This window comes from Crocodylus porosus, unplaced genomic scaffold, assembly GCF_001723895.1.
Source record: "Crocodylus porosus isolate Cpor-Errol unplaced genomic scaffold, CroPor_comp1, whole genome shotgun sequence".
NCBI lineage: Eukaryota > Metazoa > Chordata > Crocodylia > Crocodylidae > Crocodylus > Crocodylus porosus.
Window position 1 is genome coordinate 9474949 of NW_017728926.1, and position 15099 is coordinate 9490047.

The 15099-nt window shown below is 49.4% G+C and overlaps 1 protein-coding gene across 1 annotated transcript in view; it reads left to right on the plus strand.

Moving 5' to 3' along the window:
• Nucleotides 1-10141: 10141 nt before the first annotated feature.
• The window catches only part of HSPG2 (heparan sulfate proteoglycan 2), an 85774-nt gene continuing 80816 nt past the window's right edge, over nucleotides 10142-15099 (plus strand). Inside the window, 1 exon segment of the mRNA XM_019541720.1 lies at nucleotides 10142-11023. Within this exon segment, the coding sequence (XP_019397265.1) occupies nucleotides 10142-11023 (882 nt within the window).

Genomic DNA, 15099 nt, shown 5'->3' on the forward strand with positions numbered 1-15099 from the left:
TCCCCAGCCTGAATGACTGGGTGCCCATTTACAGACTGGGGCTTGGGTCTGGAGTGAGGCCTGCATTCATATCCCTGGAGCTGTAGCAGGGCACGTTAACTGCTGTGGCCCTGTGCCTCATCAGAACACAAGGAGGAGGTAAATTAATACAGCTCTGTTTATCTTCCCACACTTTGACACCTAAAGTGCCAAGTTTAAGATTGCGCCTTCCCCATGCAGCTTCTCCTTCCCAAGCTGACTGGCAGCCAACAGTTGGCTGGCCCGCTCTATTCATTCAGTCTGGGAGGCTGCAGCTTGCATTGCCCGAACAGTATGTCATGTAAAGGAACTCCTGGCAGGAGCCCATCACAATACCCTTCCACCTGAGTTCATAAGCTTTATATAGGGAAAATGCAGTGTCTCTTCACTGTTCAATTTTTGCCAGGGTCAGTCTGTCCCCGCCACCCCTGAATTACTGCTGCCTGCTCTGTTGGCTAGAAGAGCACTAACTTGTCCCACTTGGACAGGACAGTGGGAGCCTAGCAGGAGTGCAGTGGGTTCTCTCTGGTAGGTGTATAAAGGGAGGCTTGCTACCGAATGCAAGAGAAATGTCAGCAAGTTTAGTGAAGCTTCCAAAGCACAGCGTGAGGATGGAGCCCAGGGCTTCTCTCTCCACGACAGTGCCCTGTCTCACAAGCTGAAAAGCCTTTTCCAGCCCCTGTGTCCCAGCCAAGAAATAGCTTCTACACTGCTCTGTGTCAAACACTAGACAAGAAACTCTCCTGCCTTCTACAAACAGAACCAGCAGAGGACTGGATGTGTAATACACTATAAAACAATTGGAATCAGCTCTCAGCCACTGCCCCAGTGCCTCATGCTCAGCATGTGCTATCGCTGTGGCAGACTGGCTGGGAGGACTTGGCTGCACAGAGCAGAGAGTCTGCTCAGCCCTAGCAGGAAAAGGTGAGCCCTCCACTACTGAATGTTGGAGCCTCAAGCTGCTCAAAGGAGAGCCAGGAGGCCGGCACATGTGAAGTTGGACTGGATGACCCTGTGCTCCCAGCCGGGCCAGCATTTACACTGCCTACTCTGAGTGTCCCTCAGCTTCAAAAAGTTACCTTTGGTTCTGAAATCTGCACTCAGGAGTTAAGCATTTTGTAGGATTGGGCTCCAGTACTGTAATTCCCTTTCAGTAAGTTTTGCAAAATCATCCCAAATCTTCAGAACATGACTTTGTCCTGTAATCAGACAGGGAGTGGCATGCTCTAAGCAACCAGTCAACACTGATTTTGTCTCCAGTAATTCCACATATTTGCAGTTTTCATTCAGAAATTTTTTTTTTAAATGATCACTTGCTCATTGAAACACATACATGTTCAGGCTCTTGACCTCATTTTCTCCTGACCTGACTAGGCACCCAGTCAGGTCATCGCTGACATCTAGACAGAGGAAACACTACCAAAGTACAACATTCACTTTGCACTGGTTCCAGTGATGGCACTGATCGGGGGTCAACACCCTACAGCCCACAGGCCAGATCCAGCCAATGAAGCCATTTCATCTGGCCTGTAGAACCAGGGGGCTTCTGCAATGTTTCAGCGGCAGGGGCCTCACCCACACAATGACTGCTGTGGTCCCCTGCTCCAAAATGTTGGCGACCCCTGAAGATTAGGGCATTGGTGCAAGTGTGATGACCAATGTTTCATTTTGCCTGGCCATGGGGTTTCCTTCTGGGTAGCTGCAAAGCCAGCTGGCATTATTGTTAGAATAAATTTTCAATGGAAAATCAGGAAAGAGTCTGCTTTCTTCAGAAAATATCACTGTTTCATAACAAAACCTTCAAACCCCTTAAATTAAACATTAACATTTTTTGGCAGAACTTGAATATTTTTGTTTGTTTGTTTGTTTGTTTGTTTTTGAGAATTTTTCCAATTTGGCCAAAAGTTTTCACCTGCTATAAGCTGGAAAATATTCAACATTCTTTTTATGTACCTCTTTTTAAATGTTTCTTGTTTGACAAAGGTTGACATTTTCCTCTGAAAATTATATAAAAATTATATTTTTATGTCTAAATTTCTCCGAGGGTAAATAAACCTTTTCTGATTAAGGTTTGATGTTAGCAAATAAGGATTTTATTAAAAAATCACCTCAGTTCTAGGTAAGGAGATGGCCCCAATCTGCAAAACGTCCTTTTTGTTTTAACTGACCAAGATTTCTCAATACTGAAGTAAAGGGAAGACATCCTCCATGCTGAGATGTCTGGAATTTTCTTGTTCCCAGACTTTTTTAAAGAATAGGTTGTTAGAGAAACACCTGTCTAGACTGGTCTACATGCTCCTGGCTGGCCAGTTGTGACCAGACAGAGACGATCCTGCCTTAAGCAGGGGGTTAGACTGAATGGCCTCCTTGGTCCCTGCCAGCCCCACTTGAATCTGATTCTCCACATGCTCTTGCCAGGCACTTTTGAGGTGCCCAGTTCAGCTCCCACTGCAGTCCATGGTCCTGATTCTGTGCAGAAGCCAAGGCTCCCTCACTGCCCAGTAGAGAAGCCCCGAGTCACAGATATGGCAAGGCTTGCTCTCTGAAATATCTGGCCTGCTGGGAATGATTAAGGCGTGACTTCAAGTCCCAGGTAAACATGGTAACAATGCATGTTAAGCCCAGTTTAGCCCGGAACATATTGCTTCAGATTTTATGAGGGGAAATAAACCGGCCAGTCATGTGGATTGTAACAAAACATCCAGAACTTATCACTTTGAGCTTTGCTTTTTAAACACACCAAAGCTGAGAGGTTTGTGGCAGAGGGCACTTCTTTCCACTTGTCCAAGGGTGAACTTTCCTACCTGTGGAGCAAGAGGCAGCCCATCTATGTACACCTGCATTTGCTTGAGGGTGGGTGAGAAACCAAGGAGGTTGTAAGGCAGCTCCATGACCCAGGCCTGTGCACTGCTCCAGTGGTAGCCACAGTGCATGTAGGCTCCCTTCAGGCAGGCTCATCACCGTTTCACAGAGAGTTGTGATTGGTTGGAGAAATACCTGAGTGCACCCTTCACTTGCTGTAGGCAGCCTGCACTGTTTCTACTGCCTGAAGCACAGCTACGGATGTGAATGTTCCTGTGGCAAGGCAGGACAGCGCTGGGAGCCATCACTCCTTCCACAGGCACTTGCACCAGTGGTAGCAACAGCAGAAGCTACAAACTCCACATGCTTTTAAAGCCTGGACCTGGCCACGTGGAAGTGAAATGCCTGTACTGACATGCTGTCCGGCAGAGAGGGCGCATGCAGCGTGTGGAGAGGTCTGTGGCCACAGGGGGGTCAGAGGAGGCAGATGAGGCCTTGCAGTGCCCCAGGAAAGCAGCTGCAAGGTGAGGAGCGGTGTACGGGTGACACCAGGGCAGCCATTGACAGGGGGTTTCCACCAGAGACAACAGGGCCAGGCTGGGCTCTGCTGGCACAGACACCTGGGCAGGTAGCATGGAGCTATGCTGTTGGCTGCAATCTGCACCAGAGCAGACTGGCCAGTCTTGAGGGGAGGGGGTTGGGGGAATAACACTGGGCTAGTGCAGCTCGGCATTCTCCGCACGAGGGCAGCTATGCCGGGGGCTGACGCGGAGGAATGTTGGGAGCAGGCAGAAAGCTGGCGCTGACCTTCCTCCTGCTGCGGCCCCACTGCTGTGCCAACGTGCTTCAGTGATGTAGCCTACCATGAGCCACAGGTGTATGACTAAGTGTGAAGATGTGCCCAAAGGCCTGTGTGATGGACACTACACAGCAAACTGGCTTCTTCTTTCCTGACATGCTCCTGGCTAGCCATTTATGACCAGTGCTTGTGCCAAGCAGGCCTACAGGCAGCAGTCATTGCATGGCTGCTCTGGCCTCTAGCCCCATGCCGCTGCAGCTGGGGTGCTAGCAGGGCCAGTGGTAGCTGAGCACCAGCCCCAGCTTTCTCAGAACCCTGGAAGCAACAGGCCCGATACAATGCACTCATTAAGAGCACAAATGTGAACACAGGAAGGCACAGGCTGAAGACACTGAGTCAAACTGGATTTACTCAGCTCCAACAAAATGAATGTGGAGGGGAGAAAACTACCTATACGTGATTTAGCATTTAAAGACAGTTCAGGTTCTTACTAACCCTAAATCTTGATATGATCGTACCTCCCTGGAGGCAGGGAAACTTCATCTTCCAGATGCTATAACTTGAGAAGAGGGAATGGTAGGACAATTTATTAACATTAAATTCAAATTAAATGTTAAATTTAGCAAGTTTAAAATTACAGTAATAACAGATACAGCAACTTACAGCAGGCACTACACATAGCATGGCACAAATTTTCTTTTGTTCAAGTTAAAGGATTGATTCTGCCTGGTGGAAACAATGGTAGGCTTTTATCCTTCTATGTGGACTATCCACTAGAAAAAGACAGTACATCTAGCCTAGAGACAGAGATATTCATCTGAGCTGAACTGACCTGTGCACACTGAATTGTGCCTTCTTCCATCTCTCACAAGCCTACTACAGTCACAGAATCAGAAGGCTGGATAGGACCTCGTGGATTCTCTGTTTTTACATATGATCCCAGACAGACACTGGTCCAGAATCTTCCCAAAACCTCTGTGAAGGGAACTCCACACCTTCCCAGGGAGCTTGTTGACTGGAATGAACGTTTCCAGTCACAAGGATTTGTGAACATGTAACTGATAAAACCCCTATGGCTTTATACCGCATACAATATCTGCTCAGTGCCGGGATTTTATGCAATGTCAGCACTTGAATTTAAAGAGGCTCTAAGCTGGCTCTTCAAGCCTGTAACTTGGGTCGCAGGTTTGTTATATTTTCTGTTATGGTTCTTTGTTTATCAAATCCTGAGGGTGTGTCAAAGTCTAGCAAACATACCGAACAGCGAGACAAAAGGCAAAGATAAACTCATGACCAATTAATCCAGGCAGATGAAATCACCCTCCCAAGGCAACAGAGAAGTTCAATATCCAATGTCTCAACCCTGAGCCACACAGGGCATCCAACTGACCACTCCTCTGCAACAGGGTGGTATTGATTCAGATGGCTCCTGCACAGTGGAGGAGCCACCACTCACTTCCACACTCATCGCCTGAACTGTGCTGCACTGAACCAACCCTCTTCTCCTCCAGGGAAGGTACATGGTCTTCCCCACAAGTGAGACAGGTTTTCTGCCTTTTTCCTCCTCCATTCACTGGAACTGCACTGCTCTATCTGCCCACTGGTCCTTAAATCACAACAGAACAGGCAGGCTTTGTAGGCATTCCACCGCAGCTTAGCTTCGAACAGTGTGAGTAAATGCAATGGCTTGATGTCTGGGCTGTAGGTACCTGGCCTCAGCCCACCATATTTGAACTTCATCTTTCTCTAGTTCCAGTTTTTGCATCTCCAACTACTGTACTCTGAGTTGTGACCTCTGCCTAGCTTCTAACCGCCCATCAAGGTCCCCTGCTCTAACCACTATCTAAGTTATCCTGATAATTTGGGATCCTAGTAATATATATATAATCATTAATAGAAATTAATTGCATGTGCAGGGAAGCCTGGCTGGCTGGCTGTGCTCATTATGCTTTAGCTTTACCTGCTAGGCTTCTTGTAGCAGATTAATTAAACGACAAAGACTTTGGGGTATATTTCTTAATAAAAATCCCTTTTATAAACAGTAACTAAATGATGAAAAGATGTAGGCATGTTGTGGATGCAACTGGCATATCAGATAGGTGTTGATAAGCACATCCACAGAACATGGTTCTTCTACATGCTAACAAGAAGTCCTGGAGGGTACAGCAGTCTCCATGAAGAAAACTTCCCATTTGTTGCAGAAGAAACAGGGAGAAATCTTAAAAATGGTGTAAAATGTATCTAATTTGGTGCATCCTTTATTCCATGTATTTAAACAAGGTCCATTGCTCCCCAGTGCTGCACACAGCCATGTGATTACTATGACGTGTTCTTCCTCTCAGCCAGGGGAGCAGGATGGCACTGGGAGATGCAGTTCCTTTAGGGATGTTGACCTAAAGGAAACAATGGGGACATTATCTCTTCCAATTGCAGGGAAACATGCTCAGTAGGATTATAGATGAGTAGTTCTGCATGTTGGTGTAGTGAAAAATTCCCATATAGAGTATAAGCTTACCCAAAGAACCTTGTCTGCATATAGGGTAGAACTGTTTCCCTCTGTGTGTCTAACTGACAGGCTTTTAGCTGCATAAGTGCCAAGAATGCCACTCACAAACAAGTAGTGATCCTATTTCCCCAGCAGTGTGGATGTGTAAGTACATGCACATAAACTGAACATGCATGTGTAGTGGTGTCTGAGGTCCAAAAAGAAGGTGACTGGAACCCTGCAACTGGGGGAGAAGGTCCCTCTCAGATTTCACCTCAATACTGGGGCATTCGTCTCTCTGACTTCCTAGCCACCAAACCACAGGTCACGTCTTACCTGTATCATTTTCCGGCTCTCCTTTGGAAGCTGGACTCCTAGGCAGTCAAGAGAGAGAGATATGGGGCCAGGAGGCAGCAAGCAAGCCAGAAGTTTTTGGGCTTCCACACTGGAGGGTGTGGGGCAAAATAAGTACTGTCTAGGAAGGCGTCAGGTCCTGGGCTCCAGTCTGAACCGTGTGCCTTAGGGGACAGAAGTAGTCAATATATATAAATGGGCTTGTGCATGCAAGATGGGGGCCAAAAACAGTCAGGCAGGAGGCAAGAAAACTGCCACTTAGGCAAAGTGCAATTGAAGTCCACCCTTGGTGACCTTCCCATGATCACTGCTTCCCTTTCCACATGTCTGCTATGAGATGGGCTAGAGTCAGAGAGGGTCTAGGAGCAGGTAAGGAAGATGATAAAGGGTTTGGAGCCAAGTCATACGAGAAGCGGCTAAAGGAGCTAGGCATGTTCAGCTTCCAGAAAAGGCACTTAAGAGGGGACATGATAGCAGTCTTCCAATGCATGATGAGTTCCCATAAAGAAGAAGAAAAGCACATTTTCTGTCTTGCTGCAGAGAGGAGGACACAGACCAATGACCTGACGTTGCAGCAAAGTAAGTTTAGGTTGCATAACAGGAACAACTTCTTAACCATTAGAACAGTTAGGCAGTGAAATAGTCTGCTTAGGTTTTCAAGAAGAGGCTGGGCAGCCACTGGTAAGGTATGACACAGGTGTCTTATGCTCTACTATAGACTTTTCTGGTTGCTGCAAGAGGCTGGGAGGGAATTCTGCCCCCCTTACCACCTTGCTGCTACATGAATCAGGGGCCTGGGGTTTTTTTAAGCCTTCCTCAAAAGCACTGGGTGTTGGCTGCAGCCAATGCTGGGGATTTTGACTGGAGTGAGCCGGTATTCCTGTTGGGCCTGAAAGCTGGCTAGAAGGTTGTGGGTGTTTTTGGCAGTCTGTTAAAAATGTTGCCGACCTCTGTGCTAGATCATCTTTCCCTTAAAGCCACACTTTACTGTGTCTACATCCCCAACTCCAAGGCAGGAAGTTGTTGCACTCAAAAAGTTAGAGCCATCTCAGAGCTTGAGCATCAAAAGCTAACAAATTTTAAATCAAGGAGAAAGAATCAAGTTCCCTTAGACCAAAAAGAAAAATAGTTCATAGTGGAAAAGACAGTGGCAAGATAGCAAACTTCTGTGTGTTGGCGTGTTAGAGAGTAGGGCAGGCCAATGGCAGTGCTGTTACACATCTACCTGGTCCAGGTCCTTACTCCATTATTTAGAATCAGGGTAATGTTTTCAGGAGAGCCTTCCTGACTGAGAAGTCCAAGCCACTTTGCCCCCAGGTTTTCAAGTGGGAAAGCCTCCAAGTGAATGTTTGGTAGTCTACAGAGTACATCCTTTATCTTCCATCAGGGGCTGGCAACTTTCTGCTACCATGGGCTGGAGCTTCTCTTTCCTATCCCTCCAACTCAAGCTGCCTCGCCTGTGCTTACCCCTCTGTAAATGTCCCCTCTGCAATGAGGGTGAGCACCAGCATGAGAGAGCTGGAGGGAGGGCTGCTGAGCTGCAGAGGAGACAAGTGGCTCAGCACAGCTGCTGTGGTTGGGTCAGACCTTCCTGGGCCAGATCATTTCATGAAAGGTTTGATCTGGCCCAGGCGCCATAGGTTGCTGATCCTTGTCCTTCATCATTACAATCCAGACAAAATGAAGTCCCAGTCCAGAGTGCATGGTCCCCATGTAGTCCATCTGGGCTTGGATTGGGAATTTTGGTGTGGGTGCATGATAAACCAAATTTCTAAAAGCAATATATATTGCTTGGGGCTGCAGCTCCCTCCCTCAAGAGTCCTCAGCTGGACAGATCTTTCCTTCCATTGCCTCCAGTTACAGAAGAAGGTGAAAAGAAACTTAATTCATGTGCCTGAGAAGCAACAGGCCACTGCTGCTCACACAGGCTTGGCAGGCCTGCTCCAAATGCACTATTCATACACTCTAGCCTGAACATGGCTGTTGAAAGAAGGGAAGGCCTTTGACACGCATATAGTATCTGCTGATGAGGGCAATCTCCTGGTGTGGTCCTGCTTCATTTGTAATCAATGGCTCATATGCCTGCTGATAGTGAACGGACACTCTCTGTACTTCAGATGCACTATAGGGTTGTGCAATGTACAGAGGAGGGTGGAAGATTCCTTTCTGACTTCACAGGTAAGCTGTTTTCTTCCCAGAGCAGGAGCTTTCATTCTCCTTATCCTTATCTGCAGAGCCATAAGCACTAAACCCAACGACACTAAATGATACTGAGGTACCAGCAATGCAAAGAACATGAGAGACCTGTGTTGCTTTTATGAATATTGTATATGCCAGGTAGTTATTCTGTTGTTAGCTCAAAGGTAGGAAAGCATTCAATCAGTTACTTCTGGTGGAAGGAAGGGAAGAAGAATGGGATTAGCCCCATCACAACCCTAACCCTAACCCTAACCCCAGCCCTAACCCCAGCCCCAACCCATTTCCTCTCTTCTGGTCCTGTTCTAGTAAACAAACTCTTCACGGCCGTTTGGAACAAGCTGTTCTCTCTCCTTGAACTTTAATACTGGTCACAGGCTCTCAAGGGGATGTTAAAGCAGAGGCCAAAATCCAGCTGGGGCTGTGGAGGTGCTGGTGTTGGAGAACCAGGGCACAGTAACTTGATGACCTAGTTTAACAGCATGAGAGAATCATGGGACTCTGTCCTGCCCAGGCAGGAGCTGTCATTTGGGAAGGCTGCCCATGGAAAGGTCAAAAGGTACAGCTTGCCTTGGCACTGTAGCAAGTGGCAATAAAATTGTAAAGCCCTGGTGTCTGTAAGATTCCATGCAGTAATTTTCCACAGGGAAACACGATGCAAAATATTTCATTCTTTATCCTGCTCCTGTAACTCCTGCCACTTAATCAAGCTGCCTTTCCCCTTCTTCCAGTCCTAGGGTGCAACACGAGCAAAGAAACTCATCCACCTTTCAGACATGCAGTACAGAGAGTGTGCTTTTATTTCTTTTGCCAGGCTGCAGAATGGAAGGCCCTGGCCTGGCACCGCTCTGACCCTCAGGCAGGGAGGGGCTCAGGGGGCCAGGAGCAGGCAGCTATTTCATCCGTTTATGACCCACTTTTCCCCACTCTGAGTTCCCTATGTGCTGCCAGTGTAAGCATGGACCCGGTGCCTTAGACCTGTAGTCTCTCTTCGCTGCCCTTCTTTTTGGATACTTACACTATGTCCATTCTGTGGGATGAGCGAGAGCCCTGGGGCACATGCAGATATATGAGGTGGTGGCAGGGGCCCAGCTCAATGTGAGCAAGAGCACCTGCATTGCTGTGGGCAAGCTCAGGGACCCGAAGTCCCTGCGGGTCTCTGTCCCCCACGAGGGGGTCAGAATTTTTGGGATAGATTTCGAGCCTGAGCTGAGTGGCAGGACAGGGTGGGAAACGACAGAGGCAAAGGTAAAGCAGAGACTGGGGCCGCGGCACATGCACTACCTTTCCATGGGGGGTGAGGGGGTGTTGCGCTTGTGAAAGCGGTGTTGTTACTGGCGCTTCTGTACACTGCACTGGTCTTCTCTCCTTCCGAGCATGTCGCCCGCAGGACCGAGAGGGCCATGTGCATTTTCTTCTGGGGCTCCAGATGGGAAAAGGTTGCTAGGAAGACTTTGTACAAGGACAAGAGGGCTGGGGGCAGTGGCATGCCAGGCATCCTCCTGTTCCTGTGGGCTAAGTATATGAGCCAGATCTGCAAGCTGGAGACAGGCACAGAATCCAAAACTGCCTGCCTGGTGAGATCTGTTGCAGGGCACATCCTGGGATGCTGGGGAGTGTTCACCCTGTCCAACCGCAGAGCGTGGATCGTGGGCTCACTGCGGTTCTATGAGATCCGAAACCAATGCCACAGCTTGTCCGGCCTGCAGAGCGCAGGCCCCGCGGCCGTGAGCAACCACAAGAAGATCCAGAAGATGGTGAGGCTGAGAGACATCATCTCACCCGTGGATCTGCTCCTGGGCGAAATGTGCCAGGCTGTGTGGGAGCGCATTGACCACAAGGACCTGTGCAAAGACCACAAGGACCTGAACTGGCTAATAGTCCACCGAGCCCTGCCAGTTGGGGCCCTGAGGCACAGAGGGAGTCAGCTGGGGAGACCCAGCTGCCTGTGGCCCAACGGCCACGGAGCCACCGAGATGATCGACCACGTCCTCTGGCTCTGCACCTGCGCCAAGGAGGTATGGAAGAGGCTGAAGCAGCTCTGTGAAGCGGTGACCAGCGTCAACCGGCTAACCAGAGAAGCAGCGCTGTACAGGCACCCCACCAAACACCAAGGGAACCCGTCGGCCCGTTTCGACCTGTTTGTACCCTGTGTCAGGAGCATCCTCTGGAAGGCCAGGAACCTCCTGTTGTATGGGCACACGGACGTAGAGGTAGCGGGCTGTGTGAAAAGGGTGACGAATGAACTCCAGACCTACTACCAGGCTGGGCCTAACTTTGAAAGGCTGGTGCAGATGGGGCCTGTCCCCTGCGGCCTCAGGGGACTGGCTACCCCGATTGTCCCACTAGGACCAGTTGGGCCCAAGGCAGTAATCTGGGCTTGCTGCAGGGATGAATTGCCCTGATCCTTTGATGGAGACAGGCCAGACCCAGGTCCTTGCCTGGCCTCATTATACTCTCCCCACGTCCTGCCCCACTAGGTCCACTCCCAGCCTAGCAGTTATTTCTGCATCCAAACCCATCCTATTCCCTAGGCCATACATCATTTCTGCCCTTCCCTCAGCCTCCATATCCATGCTGCTTCCCGTCCACCCTTTGTTCTTTCGGGGGTTCTTCACAGGCCATCGGGGCAGCTGCTGCAGGGTCCCCTTTTTCACTCTCCACAGACTTAGTGCTGGTCATGGTGGGGGAACTACAGGACAGCTGCATCCTTTCTGCTCTCCCCTTACTGCCAATGACCTGCCCATGATGTCGGGTTGCAGAAGGGGGCACTGCCTGCCTCCTGCAGCAGACCTGATTGGCTGCACTTCCCCAACTGGTTACCCCCAGGAAGGGCTAAAACCCAGCATGGCCAGACTGGCCCCAGCCCTGACTGAGATTCCCATTACCAGCAAGGAATAAGGAAGAGTCAATAACAGTGCTGTTCTTTCTACAGTAGTAGGATCTAGGGACTCAGTCAAGCATCAGGCCCCTGTTGTGCTGGGCATTGAAGTGACTCATAACAGTGTGTTAATCCTTCTTTAATGTTGTAGCATGTGGAGACTAGTGTCTAATTTCTCAGCCATCCTTTGCAATCTTGGATACTTAAAATAAGCCACATAAATCCATATGCAGGCAACTAAATAAACGGTCAGATTTCCAGAGACACCATGCATTTCCAACTGTTAGTGAAATCAATAGGGCCCCACTAGACCTAAATATGGCTGGCAGCAGGTGCATTTATCAAAGCAGCTGCTTTTCTTATTCAGGCTGTGCAATCAATCAGCGAGACAGAGAAGCTAGTTCTTGTCAGCGAGTCCAAGGGCCTGGAATCTGCTCTCTGGAACAGGGTGTATTGAGTTCAGAGGGACTGCAATGGAGGCACCAAGTGCAAACTGAACATTATCCGGACCGAGCACAGCAAAACACTCCCAGAGAACACTGTCCTAGTTAGATAGCCACAAAGCAGAAGGCAAAGAGATCCCTTGTTTCTGCAGAGGGAATTTGGTTCAGGATGTCCTGTGCCAGCTCACATCACATGAGTGATAAGTATGATCCCTCACCAACCACTAGAGATAACATACCCCTTGTAAAAAGACCCTGCGATAAGGATGGCTTTGCTTAACAGCCCACATGGTGACCTGCATCAACAAACATACCACAGAAGAAAAATTCCCAGATCAAGACATTCTTCATCAGCCAGTAGGGTTTATTAATAGCCCTTTGCATGTGGTCTTCACAGGCATCACTAGGCCAGGGTATTGGCTTGTAACATGTCCCCTTTGTTACAGTGATTCTGAACAGCTAAGCTGTCATAATGTGGTGGAGTTCAGATTACTGATTTGGTTTGTCCCTGTTAAAGAGGAGTTATGAGCAAAGAGCTCAGATTTTTGCTCACATGAGTTTCTACACTGTACTCAATAACCGTGGTATCAGGATACTTCCTCTTACACTATATTGCCATAACATGTATGGCAGTAGGACCAAGTGGCCCCATAGAGCTAGTTGCTGTACAAGGCTATAGTGAGAGCACAGGAGTTCAACAGACTGGACAGACAAAGACAATCACATTCTCTCTACAGAGGAAAAACTGTGGCACAGATCCACTAAAAGGGAATTGAGGTGTTTAAGTCCAAACGTCCAAACCTCACCCCACCCAGAAGCCACCTAGCCACAGGGGCACGTGGACTCACTAGGTGCCACATTGTTTAACCTTAAAGTTCCCCAGGCACCTGCAATCCTGCCTTTGAACAGGCCCAGAGCTACCCCAGGTCAGCACCTAGCTCACACCTAAGGCAGTCAGGATCCAGGGACTGGGTGTTTTGTGCCCGTGTCCCCTGAGGGACCAAGCACCTAGACACGCAAATAAGCTTCACACCCAGCACTGGGTCAGGCTTCCCACAAAAGGTAGTTGATAGTGGAGGCTTTCCGTTACAATATGACACGGCCCACCTCCATGTGATAACCTGGTGATTGGCACAGTTGCCCAAGAACTGGGAGGCAGAGGTTCAAGTTCCTCAGCCTGAGGGCGGTGGTTAAATCTACGTCTCCCACCTCCAAGCAGAACACCCAGGCCATCAGGCTCTAAACCAGTGGTGCTCAACCTCCAGCCCGCAGGGGACTCCCCATGGGTCCAGCAATTTGGTGGCAGGGTAATGGTGCTAGCATTAGTTGTTCCCAGAGCCACAGCAATCAATGCTGGCCCTGCTCTCCCATCAACAATTTTCTGGACCCATAGGGAGTCCTGAGAACCCGATGATATAGCCCCATATCCCAGACTGCAGTTGGTCTATTGCACAAGGCCAGTCTGCGACCAGATCTGCTACATGGGGCTGGACTGTGTGCCAGATCACACCTGACGACTAACCCCATATTCTCAATCCACACCAGCCTCCTGTGGACTGACCCCATTCCCCTCACCTTGCCCACGGGGCCACAAGGTTGAGCACTGCTGCTATAGACTGTTTCACTTAAGGACACTTCCAACCATTCTGCCGATGCTGTTCTGTTGCCCGGAAAAAGATCAAGAAACGTCATATCCGAGAGAAACAGAGCAAGTAAGCATGGCTCTAGCCTAGTGATTGAGGCACTTACCTGGAAGGGGAAGGCCTGGGATCCAGCTCCTACACTCAGGACTCTCTCCGATACGTTAAATGGTCATTTGATGAAATGAGAGAAAGTCCAGGCCAGGCCATTTTTAGAACCATTGGTATCCTAAACCTGGTGGCCTTCTACGACTAGGTCACAAAATCCTTGGAGACAGGTGTTGCAGTGGACATAGTTTTGCTGGACGTTAGGAAGGCCTTCAACACTGTCTCTCACCCCATTCTCATTAAGAAATTAGGTGACTGTGGCACTGATGCCTACACAGTCAGATGGGTCACCAACTGGCTGGAGGGCTGCACCCAGAGAGCGGTGGTGGATGGGTCATGTTCGACCTGGAGGGACATGGGCAGTGGGGTCCCCCAGGGCTCGGTCCTCGGGCCCGCACTGTTCAACATCTTCATCAGTGACCTGGGCGAGGGGGTGAAAAGCACCTTGTTCAAATTCACAGATGACACTAAGATGTGTGGAGAAGTGGGCATGCTGGAGGAGAGGGACAGGCTGCAACTAGACCTAGACAGGTTACAGGGGTGGACGGATGAGAATAGGATGGGATTCAACACCGACAAGTGCAAGGTGCTGCCCCTGGTGAGGAAGGACCAGCACCATCCCCACAGGCTGGGGAACTCCCTTCTCGTCAGGGCAGAGGCAGAAAAGGATCTTGGAGTCGTCACTGACTCCTAGATGAACACGGGCCGGCAGTGTGGGGAGGCAGTCAGGAAGGCCAACCGCACCTTGTCCTGCATCCACAGATGCATCTCGAGCAGGTCCAAGGAGGTGATCCCCCCTTGGATGCGGCCCTGCGAGTCTGGGTAATCATGGCTGTGAAGGCGGGGGAGGCATTTTATGATCATTCACTGGGTGAATTTCTCTCACTGCCATCTAACAGCAAGCCGAGGCACCACAGCAGTTAGCCCCTCCGGGGCAGGCTGTGATTGAGGATGGGGAGCAGGGCTTGGAGGAGGGCAGATGTCTGCTGGGTACTCTGCCAATTTCAGCTTATTAGTTAAGAAGAAAGGGCATATAACAAAGCCATGCTGTTTAACTGGTGTTATGAGGGAAATGCTTTTCTCCAACCTCAGTCTCCAGAAAGCAGCAGAGATTTTAATGGGATAATTTATTTCCCTCCCTGGAGTCCCGTGCTGGAGGGACAGAGCTTGCAGAGTGCAAACACAAGTGCTTCACGAAACACAAGCTCGAACCATAAAGGAACCCCAGAAGCCATCGCCCCTCAGCTGGAAAACAGTGCGATGCTTTGGTAACTGTGTGGGACTGTTAGAAATATTATTAAAAATGTATAATGAATAGAGTGTTGTTAGAACTGCACAGTTTGTATCTCGTACCTGATAAAAAGAAACACCAC